Source organism: Aphis gossypii, unplaced genomic scaffold (genome assembly GCF_020184175.1).
Source record: "Aphis gossypii isolate Hap1 unplaced genomic scaffold, ASM2018417v2 Contig00800, whole genome shotgun sequence".
Lineage (NCBI taxonomy): Eukaryota > Metazoa > Arthropoda > Insecta > Hemiptera > Aphididae > Aphis > Aphis gossypii.
This window is the reverse complement of record NW_026083288.1, coordinates 24,646-45,377: the sequence shown is the minus strand read 5'-3', so window position 1 is coordinate 45,377 and position 20,732 is coordinate 24,646. Positions and strand designations below refer to the sequence as shown.

At 33.2% G+C, this 20,732-nt stretch overlaps 1 protein-coding gene across 1 annotated transcript; it reads right to left on the bottom strand.

The window, feature by feature from the left end:
* Positions 1-939: 939 nt before the first annotated feature.
* On the bottom strand, positions 940-5,727 carry LOC126555321 (uncharacterized). The gene is made up of 2 exons (XM_050210262.1): positions 5,597-5,727; positions 940-1,408 (listed from the first exon to the last, which is right to left on the bottom strand). The coding sequence occupies exons 1-2, from the start codon at positions 5,725-5,727 to the stop codon at positions 940-942; spliced, it is 600 nt and encodes a 199-aa protein (XP_050066219.1).
* Between the last annotated feature and the right edge of the window lie 15,005 nt (positions 5,728-20,732).

Sequence of the window (20,732 nt, the reverse complement as noted above, 5' to 3'; positions counted from 1 at the left end):
GCAGCAGATATTTCCCATCGTTTATCATCAATTACTTTAATAGATTCAGGATTTATTTGAACTCCATTATTATGGCTCTTAATTATATTTTCTTCTTTAGCGGTATATTTATTTTTTACAAATTTTATGAATCTTTCAAAAATCTTGTTCGAGTGAATTTCAAAATCGCATTTATACAGGTATCTAAACGTTTATTTTTTTAAGTTTGCCCCCGAGACGCTCGTATAACTGAGGTCTATATCATATTTGTTTTGCTGTTATAATATACATGTAAGTAATAATAGATAATATACCTACTTCATTTTATTAATGTATATTTTTAAAAATCGTATTTTCTATATGATAAAAACATCATCAATATTTTATTTTTAAATTCTTTATTTTTCTTTAGGTATTTTTACTAAAAACTTTTATATTTCTAACAACAATTTATCTTTTCTTTCTCGTTAAAAACTTTATAGTTTTTCAAGCTGTTACATGCATTTCCATAGTTTTTAGCAATACAATTTTAATTTTTTTTTCAGTTCAATCTCGCAATGGTCATAAGCGCTCATATCATAAGGAAAATTCAAACGAAGCAGCAAATGCATGCTAAAAAAGCACGTTTACTTCTTGTACAGTCTCCCGGCTTTATCAAAATTTCGTCTTCTGCAAATAGAAAAGTCGTATGGTATTAGGTTAGGTTAGGTTAACCTTTTTTTTTTTTTTTTAAATCCACCAAAGTAACTCGGAAGGGAATTCACCGTTAGGTAGTACTTCCCCCGAGTCACCGTGTGCCGTTTATTAAAAAAAAAACAAACATACAAATTTTTTTAATGGAAGGTGACAGGCTAGTCTCCTGCTCACGCTTCCTCACAATACTATGTAAATTATACAAACAAAAGAGGGGCTCTATCCCCTCAAATATGCCGTTCAGGCTACACAAAACTTAATTAAGATTTAAGGTCTAGACTGTTCACCCCTTCTGTAACGCTCTTCTTCTTCCTTGTGACTCAGCACTCGAGAGGAGCATTCAGCAACTGCGTCCCAGTTCGTCCGGCTCTCGATCATCCGCTCTACCATCGTACTTTGATCTAGTGCCCCCAGCACCCGGATGACATCCTCTCGTTCACTGCTCCAACTCGGGCACACAAAAAGTGTGTTGTGAGCATCGTCCACTGCCTCTCCACAATGATGGCATATTTCAGAGTCCTCCTTTCCGATTTTACACAAATACTTTCCGAAACAGCCGTTTCCACTGAGGGATTGCGTTAGGTGGAAAGTCAGTTGGCCATGCTTTCTGTTGTACCACGATGGTACGTCCTTTATGAGGGACCTCGTCCACGAGCCCTTGGTTTCGGTGGCTAACCGAGTCACCCACCGTTCAAGCGTCTTCTGGCGCAACTCTGAGGAACTACTCGCTATGCGACTGTTTGCATCAGAGTCCAATGGCAATAATAATAAGGCCTCCTTCCGTAGCCAGTAGGCGTGAGTTCTCTCGACAACAAGGAGGTCGATAGGAGGCAAGGCAGAGATGATATTTCCTGCTGCGTAGGAAACCGTGCGCGTATTTCCCGATCCTAGTACGTTTCAGCGAGGGGGGCGGAGCCAAAACCTCTCTGCATAATGTATACATATTTTTACCGATCCTAATCTAATTCAGCGAGAGGCGCTGAACCCACATAGGGTTCGTAATTATGATATAAACACTTAAAGCAAATATAATATTAAATTATACATAAATTATTTTATTATCAATATTTATATTATGTTTATTTATCAATATATGTCACATTAATAGATAATATTGTATTATTCAAAAAATATAAGTCTAAAAAGTATAAAAGTATAAGTATAGATACTTGAAAATTTCACCAGTTAGGTTAGATTGGCATTTTCTTTACATGATTTTATTTTAAAAATATTATATTTATGAATATATGTCAATATATATTATATTATAATTAAGCTGTGTTACATGCAGTGTTATTGTAAAAAAAGTGTAAAATGTATAAAAAATCATAGATTATAAAATAAATCACAGGGTATAAAGATAAAAATGTATAATATTAGTGATGTGTTGTATTGAGCTTATTTGCTTGTATAATTGCTCCTAAATTTCTTTTAACTTTCTTTTAGATTCTGAACGAAGTGAAGAATGTATTGATTTTACAATGATTTTTTTTTTTTTTTTTTTTTGTTTTTGTGTCTGTGTACAGCATAAATAGTCGAAATAATGCTCCAATTTCAAACAATGGGGGTGGTTTCCGATGTAAAAGTGAATATCCTTGGTGCATTATAGAGGTAAAAAGTTACATTTTCCAACAGTTTTCAAAAAAATCGAGAAAAACAAAAAAAAAATGACGGAAAAAACGGCAATTTTTACGCAAAACCAGTTTTCGACCAAATCGATTTTTTTTTATGGTTGTAATTCAAAAACTAATCACTGAAAATACTTGAAATTTTCACCAAATGTTAATGTCAGTGGTATCCGTATATACGAGTAGTTCAAATTTTTACGAAATCGTCGAAAACGCGAAAAATTTGCAAGTTATTTTGAAGTTGAAAAAATCATAATTTTTTTTCTTTTATAACTAAGTTTTGAAAATTTGGTACAAGGTTCTCATAAATTTTTCTTCAAATATCTGTAAAAAAAACTCTACCGGATTCAGACAAAAATTTTTATGAGTGTTTGAAATTTAAATTTTTACAAAACCATGTTAAATAACAGTTTAGCCTCAAACGATTTTTGATATGTGTTATTATTCAAAAAGTATAAGTCGTAGATACTTGAAAATTTTACCAGTTATTAGATTCACGTTTTCTTTACGTGATTTAAATTTCAAAATATTTTGATTTTTTTGAGCTATTTATAGACAACTGAAATTTTCAATTTTTTTGTAAAAATATTTTTGAAGTGCCGATAAAATTTTTTTGGCCCTATCAAAATACTTGAAAATTTAATACAAAGTTCCTCATAAGTTATTCTTATGGTGATTAAAAAATTATAAGAATACATAGGCACAATTTTTTTTTATAGCATTTGAAGTTCAAATTTTGACAAAAATTCGTCAAAATCATGAATATTTGAAAATTATTTTGTAGTTCAAAATTCATAAAATTGTTTGTATTTATAACTAAGGATTAAAAATACAACACTAAGTTTTCCATAAGTGTACCTTCAAGTATCTATAGAGAAAACTCGAAGCATCATTATAGGAAAAATTTTAAGTGTGTTTGAATTTTAAATTTTAACGAAATAGCGTAACGATTACGATTTATCCTCAAACGATTTTAAATATTTGTTATTATTCAAAAAGTATAAGTCGTAGATACTTGAAAATTTTACCAGTTATTAAGATTCGCGTTTTCTTTACGTAATTTAATTTTCAAAATATTTTGACTTTTTTTGAGCTATATATAGACAATTGAAACTTTCAATTTTTCTGAAAATTGTTTTTTTATGTGTCGATAAAATCTTTTTGCCATATCAAAATACTTGAAAATTTAATGCAAAGTTCCTCATAAGTTATTCTTATGGTGATTAAAAAATTATAAGAATACATAGGCACAATTTTTTTTTATTAGGCAGATGTCATTCCCATATTAAAATATTCAAAAAATTGGTCTTTTGTTTTTTGGTTCAGTCTTAAGTAACTGAACGCCTCTCCAACATTAATTGAATGTTGGTGTTCAAAATTAATCTGGACGAAATAACAATAACGTAATGGCGTATTAATTAGATTGTTTATCATACTGTATATTATTATGTTTATCTTTATTGTTCTATAAATTATATATTATAATAATATATTAATTATTAAATCCTAATATAGGCAAAAGGTAAATTTTTAAAACTAAATTATACTCCTACTTCCTATTAAAAACTTCTACTATTTATTATTATACGATATTATACCTATTTAGGGCATATGCTATATATATTATATTAACTGTATTCTTGATAATATAATTAACTGATATATAAATATATTATGTATAATAATACAGTAATGTAAATATTCTGTATGATATATTGTATTGTTTAAATATATATACAATATTATCTCTTACCTTTATTTCAGTATTTAAGCCATCTTTTAACAAATTATCATTTTTGATAGTATCCTTTGTAATTTTTTTGACCAAAATTGTAATAGTAGCATCACATTTCAAATTTTGATTACGTGTTTTAAATTCAATGTGTTTTGATTTATTTTTTTCATTATGTTGACACTTGTATATTTTTTTAAACAAAAATCTTTTTGGATTTGAAATTTGACGAAACACAATCCAGTTGGTAAACGTTTCTTCAGAAAACTTGTTAATCCAATCTTGAACTAGTTTTGATAAATCATTATTTATATCAAAGATAGTCCTCAACACGGCATTAAAATTTTCACAAGTTTTAATATCACTATTTAAAACAACACAAGATGTATCAAACTTAAAAAATTGACTTACATCCATTTTTTTTATAATAAAGTATCTAATAACTATATAATCATCCACTTTCAACAATAATATATAAATTAAATTACCGCAATAAATAGGTATATATGCCACATGGAACGTTGTGAACACACTAACCGATATTTACAATTTATAATCTTACTTTTACAATCTTATTTGGGTAAATTTTACAGACGAGTTTGATAATTTTCCTGTGCACAAACGCAATTGCTATAATAATCGTTTTAAACTTATAATAACTGATAGTAAATAATATAAAAGATAAAATTTGGTAGAAAAAGGTTGTAATAATACTACTATAGTACTATATAGTAATATCTATACTACCTAGTACCTATTTATAGTTTTATTACTATCTAAAGTCGAGACAATTTAATTAAAAAAAAAAAAAGTGATCAAGTAGGTAGGTATCTCTCTGCTATACGATAAATTATAATTTGGAACCTACTAAAAATACAATTTAAAAATTTTTTTAAAACTAAAAAACTGATGTTATATGTATACATAGGTGCTGTTTGTTGGATCACTATTATATATAGGAGTGCTAAATTTGAATCCAATGATAGGTAGGTATCATTGTAATCGAAAAACGATTCTGAACGGAGATAAAATGTCAGTCTAGAATATATTATATAATATATTTAATTATTATTATTTAATTTAATATAATATATTTTCAACTTTTTGCTATTACACAAATTTTTTTATAAATTATAACTTTAAAATAATTTGCAAATATTCATGATACAGCTTAATTATAGTATAATATATATTGACATATTATATTCATAAATATAAATATTTTTAAAATAAAATCATGTAAAGAAAATGCCAATCTAACCTAACTGGTGAAATTTTCAAGTATCTATACTTATACTTTTTATACTTTTTAGACTTATATTTTTTGAATAATAACAAATATTATCTATTAATGTGACATATATTGAGAAATAAACATAAATATAAATATTGATAATAAAATAATTTATGTATAATTTAATATTATATTTGCTTTAAGTGTTTATATCATAATTACGAACCCTATGTGGGTTCAGCGCCTCGCGCTGAATTAGATTAGGATCGGTAAAAATATGTATACATTATGCAGAGAGGTTTTGGCTCCGCCCCCCTCGCTGAAACGTACTAGGATCGGGAAATACGCAAACCGTGCGGTAGGCGCAGCTGCTGCGCAATACGGCTCGGCGTTGGACCTTCATTAATTTGTCCACTCGCGCTTTGGAATACTTGAGGTCCGGCCCCAGACTGGTGCACCATAGAGGATCACTGAATGGATGACACTGACCAGAAGTTTCCTACGGCTTTCCTTCGGTCCACCTATGTTGGGCATGAGCCGGCTTAGTGCGGTAAGTGTTTTCTGCGCCTGGTCGCCGTCGCATCAACGTGTTGGTTGTTATTGAGATTATCGTCTACGGTGATGCCCAGGTGTTTTATAGACCTCTTCATGGCTACCGGTGCACCGTTGAGCACTATGAAGGGGGTGTCTTCCTTGTACTTCCTCCTGAACATGACTGCTTCCGTCTTTTCAACCACTAAGGTTAGGTCGAGGGAAGAAATTTTGCTGGAGATGGAGCTCAGCGCCGTATTCATCTGGTCCTCGACAGCAGCGCACGTTTTGCCTTGCACAATGACCAGGGTGTCATCAGCAAAACCTATGACACTGACTCCCGGCGGCAGGCTAACCCGTAACACCTGGTCATAGGTCATGTTCCACAGTAGGGGGCCCACGACTGAACCCTAGGGAACACCCCACGACACCGCAACGGGAAGTTTCCCTTCGGAAGCTGCCGGGCAGGTTGCTACAGCTACGCGATCATTGAAATAAAACTGCAGCAGATTCCTCAGATAAGGTGGAATATCACAAAACATCAGCGCCTGCATGACGTGGTCCCAGCCGATCGAGTTGAATGCGTTACGGATATCCAGGGACACCGCGACGCACATATCCTTCTGGTTACCAGCAATCCGCGCTGTATCTTTAAGTGCGATGCCATCATCGCCTGTGGACAGACCTCGACGAAAGCCATACTGTGCATCAGATAGACCTCCCTTATTGGCTACTTGGAGCTCGAGCCTCTTCACAATTAAATACTCCAATAATTTGCCAACATCATTCAGCAGGTGCAGTGGTCGATAGGACGACGCTTCTCCCGGCGGCTTATTTCCTTTACGCAGTAAAACCAGTCTGGCAGTTTTCCACCTGCGGGGGAATATACCGGAGGAAATACAATTGTTAAATATGTCCCTTAGCCACTCAGGACAGGCCTGATGTACCGTGGCTAAGATGGCCGAACTTATGCCATCGGGGCCTGGGGCTTTCTTTCTGCTCTGTATTCGGGCTATGCCATCCTGTATTTCCTCGTGCGACAGCAGCGGAGGTGGTGCAACAATGCGGCAGGGTTTGCCAGGATCCTCGCTTCTGGTGGGGAATAGTTCAGATGTGACTTTTTCCAGCGTTTCGCGCTCCATGCGCAAGGTGGGAGAGGGCCCTCCAAGCTTCCTCATAACCAGCTTTTACGGCTTGCCCATGGGTCACTGTCGACGGTGTGGAGCAGCTCGTCCCAGCAACGTGACTTGCTTTTCTTGATGGCAACCCGGAGCGCTTTAATGGCTGCTCTAAACGCGGCAAGTGCATTTGCCTGGCGGCGGTTGTCGTCATCTGTCTGTTGGAATGCCTGTCGTGGGGCTCGACGGATGATCCTTCTAGTGCTGTTGCATTTCTTGCGAAGTTCGCTGATTTCGGCAGTCCACCAATGTACAGCGGTCTTGGTGAAAACAGCCTTGGCTGGTAGGGCGAAATCGGCCTAACCTAACCTAACCTATTCGGCAGCAGCAGTATCAGGGTGTATGACTCCGACCGTCATTGGATGTATCCATTTAGCCAGCAACAGTCCTGTCCGGAACGCGTCAGGGTCAATCCCACCCGCGGTGTTCCAGCCAATGCTGGGCCTGGCGAACGTTTGAGGGGTCCGGGGTTGTCCCGTCTGAAAGCTGATGGACTCATGATCAGACCCGTTGTAGCTCCCTGAGAGCACCTCCCAGTTGTTTATGTCACCAGCCAGGGATTCTGACGCGAGAGTGATGTCGATGACAGATTCGGCTCCCCGCCCGGTGAAGGTAGGTTCTGACCCTGTGTTGACAATGATCAGTCCTAGGGAGTCCACAAATGCAGTGAGCTCGGAGCCTCTGGCATTGATTTCCCAGTCGCCCCACGCAGCGGCCCGAGCATTAAAGTCTCCGGCAATGAGAACTTAAACTTTGACCTGGAGTTCACGGATGTAGTTCTCGAGCCGTTGCAGAAAGTCCTGGAAGTGGGAAATCGCCGGGCGTGGTGAGACGTAACAGCTTACGACGTGGATATTGCTATTCAGTCTTGCTGAACTCCACGTCCTGGAAAATACCCGCGACTGAAACTGCATTTCCATAAACGCCGATTGCAGCACCTCCAGTACCAGAGTCGGTTACCCATCCACCCGAGTCGTGTTTGATCCCTCGCGGGTCAGACGCAATTACGACGTCAACTTTCTCCTGAACCACAGCTTGATCTAGCAGGTTTTTAGCCTGCCAACAGTGGTTCATGTTGATCTGGCGGAAGTTTAAGCCTTCGTCGGATCCGCCTCAACGAGGCTTGCTGCTTCTTTATTAACATACAGGTTCACCGAGGTGTTTGGCGCATCTGTCACCTTGTCTGCAGGGCCAGCTCGCATTGGCCTACCTGGACCTTCTACTCTGCCGAGTCTCTCTTTGCTGGCGCTGGTAGCTGGACAGTCAGCTATGAGATGGCCCGCTTCCTTGCAGCGAAAACACTTTTTCCCCGAAGACGACGCAGTGCATACATTAGACATATGGCCCAATTCATCACACCTGAAGCACCTGACCTTGGTCTCAAGTAGCTTCACCCTACACCTACCAATGCCAACCTTTATGGCACCAGTCGCTGCCAATCGGAGTGCAATGTTCATGGGAGCGGTGACGATAGCAACTCTGCCGCTTCCAGTATTTTTTCGAACGGAGATTGGGGCTAAGCTCAAGCCTTCGACAGCTGAGCGTATGTCTTCAATCACCCTGTCGTTCTCCAACTAGTCTGCGATGTTTATAACTAGAACCTTGGTGGTTCTTACTGGCCTAGAAACTCGCGCCTGGTCGCCAATAGTGACTCTCAATCTGCTAGCAAGAGCGTCAGCACCACTCTTCCCTTTAACTTCCAACAATATTGAGCCTGTCTTTGTTCGTCTTGTACGGCACACCTCAACACCCATCTCCTGGAGATCAACCTCAGCTAAAACCTTCTTCATGACTTCGGCATACGTGGTGCCCTCTTTAGGGTTGCCGACTGTGATAGCTTCGGTCTTGGGATTCCTACTACGCACCAGGTTCGCTGCTACGTCAGCTAGGCTACCCGTTTTATGCTGCTAGTTTGCTTCCGGGTCTTTTGCTTCATTCCCTTCTTTGCAACTTCAGTCCACTCACCATCAGATTGGAGCGCATCTGCCCTCTGCTCCATCTCGTCATTGGTGATTGGTTGTTCGTTCACTTGGGGCTTGCTCGCGTTGGCCGATTTCTTGGCACCTCGCCTTCTTGGGGGGGATCTGCGTCCTACTAACATCTCGGCTTCATCAACCGCATGTCCCGATCTGCTATCTTCACCTGCCTGGGAGGAGGTCTTCCGGTTAAGCTCCCCTATTACCGCCCTTTCTTTTTGGCGCTCCTCTAGTTTCAGCAACCACTCCTGCTGCTGCGCTTGCCACTCCGTCTGTTGCGCTTTCATCTGCTGGAAGAAGATAGTCCGCTCTTGCGCCATTTGCGTTACCTTGAGCTCCATTGACCGGAGTAGCGGGTTATCGGCTACTTTTTGTACCCCAGGCCGGTTTTCGAGGACGGCTCCAGAGCACTTTCTGAGCCTAAGAAACTGCGAGAGAAGCAGGCCTGTATTCTTCAGTTTGTCTTTCAGTTCCCGATGCACATTCTTAGTGTTGTTAGCGAACTCGACCATTCCTTTTACAATGCCATGCATCATGGACAGCACTTCATCTTCAGACAACGCGGCTATGTCCACCGTCCTCTTCGCCTGACTCGCGTTCTCCACCACGGTGCTCCCAGCCGTATTGGTTGTCTCCGACGTAGCCATTGCAGTCGCCTCAGTGGCTTTCCGGCCACCGTTGAGAGCCTGCGTTGCACCCTCAACAGCAGTTGCTTTACCAACTCCATTGCTGGCGGTAGGGACCTGCTTCGGCATCCCTACACCTTTGGCGCCTGACGGTGATGACGACCGTTGGGGCGAGCGCCGTCCCCCAATTGCCGCCTCCTGGGTCTCTGAACCCCCTGAAGAAGTAACAATTCCTCTTTGTTCTGTACTGTCCATGTTGAAATTATTGGTGGCTAGGCCAACACTGCCGACGCCAGCCTCGTGTTGGTTGTCTTGGTTTCCGTCCGTTTGGCCTGATCTTCTGGGACACCGGGGGTTGATCGTTCCCCCGGTGGTGAGCTTGTCCGCGACCGCTTATTCGTCCAATTCCGAAGGGAATGGCTTATTTCGCGGCTATCCTGCATATCTGCAGGACTTTCTCCTATGCGCAACCTGGGGACGCGCCCAGTGGCATGCCCATGCCTAACCGGGAGGTTAGGTTAACCTAACCTAACCTAACCTAACGATTACGATTTATCCTCAAACGATTATAAATATTTGTTATCATTCAAAAAGTATACTTGTAAGTCGTAGATACTTGAAAATTTCACCAGTTATTATTTGGAATGGCATTTTCTTTACATGATTTAATTTTCAAAATATTTCTTTTTTTTTTAATAGGCATTTGAAATATTAATTTTTGTTTAGTTTTTTTTTTTTTTATAAATATCGATACAATTTTTTGCCGAATCAATATACTCGAAAATTAAGTACACAATTCCTCATAATTTAGCCTTATAGTGATTCAAAAATTATAATAATAATTAGCACAATATATTTTTATTAGCTTATTTTATTAGTTCAAATATTGACAAAACTTCGTCAAAATCATGAATATTTTCAAATTATTTTGTAGGTATACGTAATTCATAAACAATTTTGTATAAGTAGCCAATTGTTGAAAATTGAATACAATATTTTCCATAAATTTGGCTTACAATAATTTTAAAAGAACTTAAATGTTGGTGTTATTCAGGCCATTAAAACATATAAACTACTTTTTTCACCAACCACTGGTAATTATATCCTAGGTTGACAAATCATCTTTGTTCAGAATCGTTTTTCGTATACAATGACACCTATCATTTGATTGATTTAAATTTAATACATCAATTTTTTATAGTGATTTACTGTACAGCAGAGGGTTAGCCACTTGACTACTTTTTTTTAGATAATATAGTATATAACTTTTAAACTTTTAAATATTTTAGGGTGCAGTAAAAAGGGGTAGAAAACCCCGTGTTCACGAAAATTTAATTTTTGAGGCATTTGTAAAGAGAAAACATGAAATTATAAATGAACATTGAACAGGGTTTAATTAGTCCAGTATCAAGTAATGCGCGGAAAGTTTTATCTGAAGATTTGAATTATAAACTTCCTTCAAATTTATTGTATATTATGTTTTATGAGGATAGACATGAATGGAAATCTCGTTTGATTAAATTACTTGGATTGGAAGATCATGTGAAAAATCCTATAGAAGTTGATCAATGTTCCTCATCAGATACAGAATTATCTTTGGAATCTAATAAAGATGAATTTATTAAAAAGCTATTTAAAATAAATATTCCTTTTAATGTGTTCACTCAAATTAAACCTATAACTGTGACTTATAAAGATAAAAAATCTGGATACAGATCATATGACATACTCCCACCAGGCATTTGGACAGATATAATCAATGATATATTTTTACAAGAGCATAAGCTTCCATGTAATTTCATATATAAAAGAGGAAAAGTTAGTCGTGATTCTCGGAATAGTGAACATTATATTTGGTTCTGTGCTAAGTGTAAAGATTGAGGGTCTGAAATGGAAGGATGGTCACACACGGAGCCTAAAGGTGGTGAATCACTTATCCTTAGTCTCCATACTAAAGACACTAGAGGCACCGAAACAATGCATGATACTAAGCGTCCATTAAAAGGTTTTAAACAAAAAATGGTTGGGGAACAATTGTCATCAGATTTTGGATCTAATTGGAGAAGAAAAAATGTCAGCGATTTGGAATTTGGATGTACTTCTCCACCTAATCTTTATACTCTAAATACTTTGAGCAATGTTAAGCAGCAATTAAAAGATGTTTCATTAGGAATTAATGAAAAATGTCCAATAAAATCTCTCGTTGAATACAAACATAATTCAACTTATGCTGGATCAATATATAATATTGGTATGGATCCATTTTTTGTTTATTATTGGTCCAATCATCAAATTATTATTTACAAAGATGAAGTAAAAAGTTATTGTAGATTAGCCATAGATGCTACAGGTGGTTTAGTACAAAAAATTAAAAGAACAAGTATGAACAAGTATCATCAAATAATATTTTTCTTTATGAAGGAGTAATAAATACGGGTTTTGGACAAATTTCAGTAGTCCAATTGGTGTCTGAAAGTCATGATACAGACAATATATTCAATTGGTTATGGCGTTGGAAAAAAATGGTAATTCGATGTCCGCACGAAGCAGTGTGTGATTATTCACTACCAATACTGGGTGCTATGTCTCGTGGTTTTTGTAACGTATCCTTAAGTGAATATGTTGACAAATGTTTTTTATGCTTAAATACATCAAATAAAAATTTACCATCCTGTTACATAAGAATAGATGTTGCCCATATGGTAAAAATATTTTGTAGACTTAAATGTTTGAATGGAAAAAATAAACATTTAAAAGTGTTCTATGTTAGTTGTCTCAGACTCCTTTTAGTATCAAAAGACATAGATGATTTTCGTGAAATTTTAACAAACATACTTACTGTTTTAGTAGTATACATTTGTATGTTCTGCGCACTTTTGACTGCGGAGATTGCAAATTTTTAAGGGGGATTTTTCCCCTCAAACTTTTTTTTTCTCCGCTTTACCAGACAGCGGTGATTTTAAAATTTTTAGGTGGATTTTCACCCTCAAACTTTTTTTCTCCGCTGTACCAGTAAAAAAACACTGATTTTCAAAAACCATAATGTATGTTCTGCGCACTTTTGACTGCGGAGATTGTAAAATTTTAAGGGGGATTTTTCCCCTCAAACTTTTTTTTCTCCGCTGTACCAGTAAAAAACACTGATTAAAAAAATTTAAAACCAATTATTTTTTCCCCTGTTACAATAAAGTTTAAACAGTGTATACACTATTTATTTCCCGTGTAACACAGACGGAGTATTCCGCTACAACCAATAAATTTTTTTCTATGTTACACATAAAGTTTAAGCAGTGTATATACACACTTCATAATTATATTTTTTAGTCATGTTTTTTTTTTTAAAAATAAAAAATAATACGTTTTGGTTCAAAATAAAAAAAATATATTTATATGTATTGTCTCATTATTCTAAATTAATTTTAAATTGATTAAACTAGTTTTCTTACTTCCCTAGTAAAAGGTACATATTCTACAATGCGATCATGAATTAATAAACAATAAGCAGTTACACCTGAAAGAGATTCTGATGCTTCAATTTCTAATTGAACATCTACTGATGAAGCTGTAGCTGAATCATTCTGTTTTGACGTATCGATAACAATAATTGGAGCTTGCGTTAGAAATGTAGATGGGCTTAATATCGGGTTCCGAATACTTTTTTCATAGTACGATTCTTGAAACGATGTATACATATCATATAATAAGGTAAAATTATTTTTAGCAAAATCAAAAATTAAATTATCATAAGGATATGCTATTGAGTTTAAAAATACTTTTACATTAGTTATATTACAATGATCGAATACACCACAATCTTTTTCTAACGAATTTTTACGTCCCTTTTGTAATCCGATTATAATGAATCGAGGTTTTTCTAATTTTGAAGCAGTTTTTAGGTTCCATACAACTTTTTTTGTGGTTCCGAGTTCAGGATATTCAAAAGTTTCAAAAGATCTGAACGGGATAACAAAAAACTTTTTTCTTTTTCAATAAGTTTTAATAATTTTAACCTTTCTTCATCATCAAAAGTAATATGTGGAACCTTCCAAACTATTTTATTCAAAACAACTTTTCCAGAATTTGTACTTCCACTAGTAATTACTTTTAGAGCGTTTAAATCGCTATGACATCGAGTTAATATTAGTTCTAATCTAGAATTAACTAATATCTTTTTTAAGTCTTCAAATAGACCTCACCAATATTTTAACGGAATGCATGCACTAAATTCTCCATTACTATTTGCTGGGTTTGAACTATTTTTAAATATCCAACCAGCATTTTCATAACAATTATAATTATCAGGTGTACCTGATAGATAACCTTTTAACGAACTGGTAATACCAAGTACACGTGTACTATCTACTTCATTGATTTCAAGTCGTATTTGATCAAAGAGATAAGAAAAACCGTTATTAGTAAGTTTTACTTTTCCAGCATCTGATACTTGACCTTCTAAATATATAAAGCTTTCATTCAGATACGGATAAACATCTGTTTGTTGGATTGATATACGTATTTCATCATTATTATTAAATGAAGTTGTATACGGTGTATATGAATGATATTCGATTTTCGTAATTTTAGAATCGGTTTCAAACGGTGAACTTATAGGTATCTAAAATATCACTTTCTGGCATTCTGCTTTAATTTATAACCTAAAGCCTTTAAAATTGTTTTATTTTTCGTTGTTATTTTTTTTACTTTATTCGATGTTATCGGTAACGCTTTAGTTATATGACTAGCAAGATTTATCTTTTGTAATGGGCTTATATTAAATTTTAATCCCATCTTAAGATCCGTAACGTTTAATATGTAGATTGATTACTAATTTTTCACCTAAATTGTTTATCGGATTATGATCTTGATCAACTAATTGTATAGTTATTAAATCGATATTTGTTTTTTAATTTATAATATATTAGGTTAGTTGGAGATTGAATCAGCTTCGCCCCTATGTTCTCAGTAGGAGAAAACTCATAATTGAATGACTTGGCATGTGGTTGTTGAATGAACCTTGAGCTATATTGCACATTACTTTTATTGAATTAACACTGTTTAAATTTACCACTTTCTTTGAACGATGACCATCAATTTTTTGCAAGTGTGGTTCATAATTTTTTTTTTCAAATCCCAATAAAGGTCCTATACTGTTTGCTACGTTAAAACGTATTGTTGCATTACTGAATATGGTTGTCTTAAAATCTACTTGATCAATCCCGATATCAAAAGTTATTTTCTCTGTTAGTTTTATTCCAATGTATTCGTTAACATTATAAAAGTCATCTGTTTGCGTCAAAATTTGATTTTTAATATCCTTAATACCCTAACACCCCTTTTTCAGTGTGATAAAACAGGTTGGAAATTTATTATTATTTAGTAAACGATCGGGGTTTTCTAAATGTATTTCAAACTGGTTATTAGTTTCATTTATGTTTGGAAATGTGTTATATGTTTGTAAATTTAACAAAGCAATTTCCGAGTCATCGTACACATCAATTGCTGGAAAATAATGTACAGATAATGTAGTTGTATTACCAGTTAAACTTAATGTAATTGATTCATACATTGTGAAAATTCAAGACATAAATGTCCACAATTAAATGAATTAAAATCTTGATAATTTGAATAGTTATATATAATCGTGTTTCCTTTGAAATAGTTTTGTAATTCAATTGGTGGAGGTAAATCACCGAAGCTATCAAACTATACAACCTTATCTTTAATTTTGTAAAACGCTACCCAATGACTTCCATCACCTGAAGATACGTCTAAGTTTAATATACCACATTCAATTGTTCGTGGTTTTTTAGGTAAGTCATCTCGTGAAAAGACTCCTCGGAAATGATTGATATTAAACTTTGCAATGTATTTTATAATGTCTCTAGATGTGAGTGGTCTGTCAGGTAACGTTTTTATCAGTTTTTTTTCCTTGATCCATTATTGATTAAATTCAATCCGCTACCTTTCTTTTTTTTCGAATTTTGAATTGCATTATAAACACTAGCACTCCCAGACATTAAACTACCGAGAGCTGATAACCCTGCGAAAATAGGAATTAGAGGAATCGCACCTCCTGTCTGACCTGGTGTTAAAATCAATCTTTTACCATTAGGATTTTTCTTAACCTTTCCTTTTTTTGCAGCTAGTGTTCTCTTTTTTATTTTTTATTACTTTTATGTTTACCTTTATAACTCATACCTATTTTCTGTTTAACCTTCATCATACTTTATTTCAGTATTTATAAAGAAGTTTATAAAACCTTCACCAGTCTTATCTGATTTCTACTTACAGGTTGAGCACACTATCTTTCACTGGTTATAAATTTAAAAGATCCAGAGTATTTATAAGAAAAAAAAAATGGATTTGATTGAACAGAAAGATAAATTAGATATTTCGAACGTTGATACTCAAATAATAAAAAAAACGTCAAGACATGGACCGTTATTACCTGATACTATACGTGCTATTATAGTCGGTCCTAGTGGTTCAGGTAAAACAAATATAATGTATAATCTAATCACTCATGAAAACGGAATAAGATTTGAAAATATTTATTTATACTCAAAAACTTCTAATCAAGAAAAATATGTTTTATTAAAAAAAATAATAGATGATATAAAAGGTGCTAACATTTTTATATTTTCAGACGCTGATAAAGTTATAAAACCGAATTTAACTAAAAAGAATTCTGTAATAATTTTCGATGATGTTTTATGTGGTCCACAGTCGATAATAAGAGAATATTTCGGAATGTGTAGACATTCAGGTGCTAGCTCTGTATTCTATTTAGCACAAACATATTCTAAAATTCCGAAGCAACTGGTAAGAGATAATTCAAATTTATTAATAATTCTAAAACAGGATGATACAAATTTAAAACATATATTCAATGATCATTAATCAGCAGATATGGATTTCTCAGAATTTCGGAAAATTTCTCATTTCTGCTGGAATCATAGTGATTACGAATTTATGGTTATTGATAAAACACGTGAAATGAATGAAGGTAGATATAGATGTGGTTTTCATACTTTTATTAAAAAAAAATAAGTATATAAATATAGTTGTAATATTGACAAAATCTACATTGTATTATCTTTAGTTGAAGGAAACAGATATATTAAGTTCATTATTTTCAATGAATAAAGATAAAGTTTTGTTAAAAAATTTGATATTATCAAACGTATTATAAAACGTAAAATAATGAACATGAAGCGTGGTGTTATAGATTCTGATAACTATTTTCGCGAAACATTTATACCTTTACTCAAACCATTGACTTCAATTCCAGAAAAAAACACTTCATTTATTTCTGACACTACTAAAAAAAAAAATACCTTGATCACTAGTGATGGAGATAGCGAAAACGAATCAAATTCATCGTTCGATAATTTTTTAATTTCTAATCCTAAATTACAGCGGTATGATAAATCGTATGGCATGCATTATGATTCGGTTAATGATCAACTTAAAATATCAGATATTCCTGTCACTTTTGATCATGGTAACTTACGCTTGCTTGATAATTACTACCCTTGGACTAAAGGACTTTGGTCTTTATTATGTGAGAAAGTACCAAAAAATATGACGATAGAAGATATGGAATCATATTATAATATTCTAAAAACAAGTAAAGTTTATTTAAAGGCAGACGGGAAACCTAAAACCTCAAGATATTTCAAATGGATGGACGTTGTAAAACCTCTATATGATCGAATGAAAATTGATGAAAAACAATTAAATGAGGAAGTATTGAAAATAAATAACACAAAAGTTAAAACTTCTTCTCAATTAAAATTAAAAGAATTTGATAACTTTTTATCTAGCTCAGGCGCAAAATGAAGAAACATTATTAATGATACAGCCATATCAAATGAACCATTTGATTTTTCTTCTTCAGTGATTAATTCTAAATTTGAAGAACCTCCAACTGATCAGCTATTTAACTTTAGTTTATCACCGTCAGTTAAGAAAGGATTTGGTTAATATAAAGATGTAATACCTCATACACAATTAGTGTATTATGATGATCCAAATGAATTAGTTGTTAGATTAAATCTTTTAACATCGTCCCAAAATTCTGGTAATACTGGTGTAAATAATGAAATCATATCTATTATAGAAGAATTACGTGAGAGGAATATTATAGTTTAATGTCTACATTAGAGGGTTTAGCTAATGAGCTACATCGACCTGCAAGAAAAGTATTTCCAAGACGTAGTATAATAACACGATTTAAAGATGACCTTTGACAAGCTGATTTAATGGATATGCAATCTCATTCTAAACAAAATCTTGGTTTTAAGTATATTTTAGTTGTTATAGATACATACACGAAATATGTATGGGTAAAATCATTGAAAAATAAAACAGGAAAAGAATGTACAAAAGGTATGTTTAATATATTAAAACAAGGTAATCCAAAATTATTACAAACAGATAATGGTACATAATTTTATAATAATCAATTTCAACAGTTAATGAAAAAAAATAAAATTAGACATTATAGTACGTATAGCGTTATCAAGTGTTCAATTTGAGAACGTGTTATACAAACTCTAAAATATAATATATACAAACATTTTACTGCAACAGGTACATGGAATTGGTATAACAAAATATCAAAAATTATTTATAATTATAATCATACAAAACATAGATCAATTAAATGTACACCATATGAAGCTAGAATAAATACAAGTAAAATAAAATAAAATATATAAGCAAATAAAACATTATATAAACCAAAATTTAAAATTAATGACAAAGTAAGAATATCAAAATATAAACATATATTTAGTAAAAGATATACATCGAATTGGACAACAGAAATTTTCACAGTTACAAAAGTTTTACATACAGAACCAATAACTTATCAGCTAAAGAATGGATCAAACAATATAATTCTAGGTGGTTTTTATGAGCAAGAAATGAAATTGACCGATTTTCCGAACACATTTATAATTGAATGTATTAGAAAAAAAAGTTAAAGATAAAATGTTTGTTAAATGGATGGGTTTTGGTTCCAGTCATAATTCATGGATATCATCGACAGATACTATTACAGATACTATTATATAAAATTTTTTTATATATTTTACCTTTGTTATAAAAATAAAAAAAACAGTATTAAATTAAATTATTTTAGTTATTCATATAATGTTTTCTTTTCATTTTGAACGACTTCTACTGATGATAATAATTTAAATTTAGAAATAATTATTATCACTAGATAGCGTGGAAAAAACACCTACTGATGATAATAATTTAAATTTTTTAGAAATACTTAATATCGATTTTCTTAAACATAGTGAATATTAGAATAATTATTTTTTTAATTTATAATGTTCGTATGCTAGTGAATTAATCCCATCGTTTGTTATAAAACGTTTATCATCGTTACCACTTAGTTAAAGCTTATTCATTGTTTTAGAATGAACAACATGTTTATTCGATTGAATAAAATTCATGTTTCTACAAGTTTGTTTATTATCAAGAGAGATATGGTTTATGTACGCATTTAATACTTCTATATAATTTTTAAAATACATATGTTGATTAATTACATATTTTTTTACACCTTTAGCTTTTTTAACCTCATAGTTGTTTTCAGTCTTGTAAGCATATAATTTCGGTCTTAATGAAACAAATTCTTTTAAAATTTTTCCTCCCATTTCATCTTTAAAATAACCAGGTTGATTTTTATGATTTTCGCTAAAACAATAATGATCTTTTGGATAGTTTGATGTATCAAAATACGGAAATAAATCATATCTAATATAATCAAAAAAATTAAATGTTCGAATATTATATATCAAAGAATCTGTATCCGAGTACAATAATCGTATTTTATTATTATATTTATTTTTCATTACATTATAATGAAAATCATACATTTCGAGACATCTAAAGTTGGGCGTACTCCATAGGTCTCAGCCTTAATATAAGCAAATGTCATGTTATGTCGTTTTCTAGGCAGCGATCTCCTATCCACCACAACTATTCTCTAAATGGCACTTCTCATAACCGTGTCTTCCTCTATAAAGATCTTGGTATTCATTACTCACCATCATTAAATTTTGAGCACCATATAAATGTCACTGTAGGTAAAGCTTTAAAAGTACTGGGTTTTATTAAACGCAATACTAATCAGTTTTCTTCGGCTCGTTGTCTCTGCACATTGTACTTCTCATTAGTACGTTCTATATTAGAATACGGTGTGGTGGTGTGGCATCCCTACCTAGCTAAAGACGAACTAAGACTCGAGCGTGTACAAAATAGATTTCTTTCCTACATTGCCTACATAATGAAGATACCTCACCCTACGCATGACTATTCCTTAATTCGTAGTTCTTTGGGAATACCAATGCTGTCAACTCGTCGACAAGATGCTGATGAGCACTTTATAACCTCGCTCCTAGGTGGCACCTTAGATGCACCCGATCTCCTCGCTAAAATATGTCTTCGTATCCCTTCCTTCTTCTCCAGAAATCACGCACTCTTCCAAATTCCAACTCACAATACATTATATGGACATAATCACCCCTTGCACAGGATGCTTCGTACTCTGAACAATCTTAATTTTGATTTTAATAAGTAATTAAATAATATCATTGTTATAAATATGTTGTATTATAGTTTTATATTACTAAATTAAGGTATTACCATTTAGTTTATATTATGTTGTGTTTTTTTTCCATATGTTCTAATTTTGTGTGTATTTGTATTATTATATTTTTGTTATATCTATTAATTTAAACTTAATCTGTTAATTAAAAATTGCCGTTTGGCGTTTATATATTATAAATAAATAAATATATTATATAAGTTATATAATATTATAATATAACGATTGTCAATTTGTTATTTATAATTATTAATTTTATTAAAAACATTTCTATATGCAACTCGCCTAATATATAATTTACAACTAAGTCCTTTATAATTAAATATATAAAACAAAAACTTAAAAACCTTTAATTATACATTTTATTTGCATGGTTTATTACATAGTATTGAAATATTTATTAAATTTTATACTAATATAGTATATTTACGTATAAACGAAACATTTCAAAATGTTTTTAACTTGATGGATTTTTTTAAATAAACTGAGAAAAGCTAAGTTATTTCGACTGTAAATTAAACTAGAGTT

Coding starts and splice junctions, on each gene's coding strand:
- LOC126555321 (XM_050210262.1), bottom strand. CDS start 5,727: ATGGTGCACCAGTCTGGGGCCGGACCTCAAGTATTCCAAAGCGCGAGT. Junction 1,409..5,596: donor TTGCGTATTTCCCGATCCTA/GTACGTTTCAGC, acceptor TGATGCAAACAG/TCGCATAGCGAGTAGTTCCT.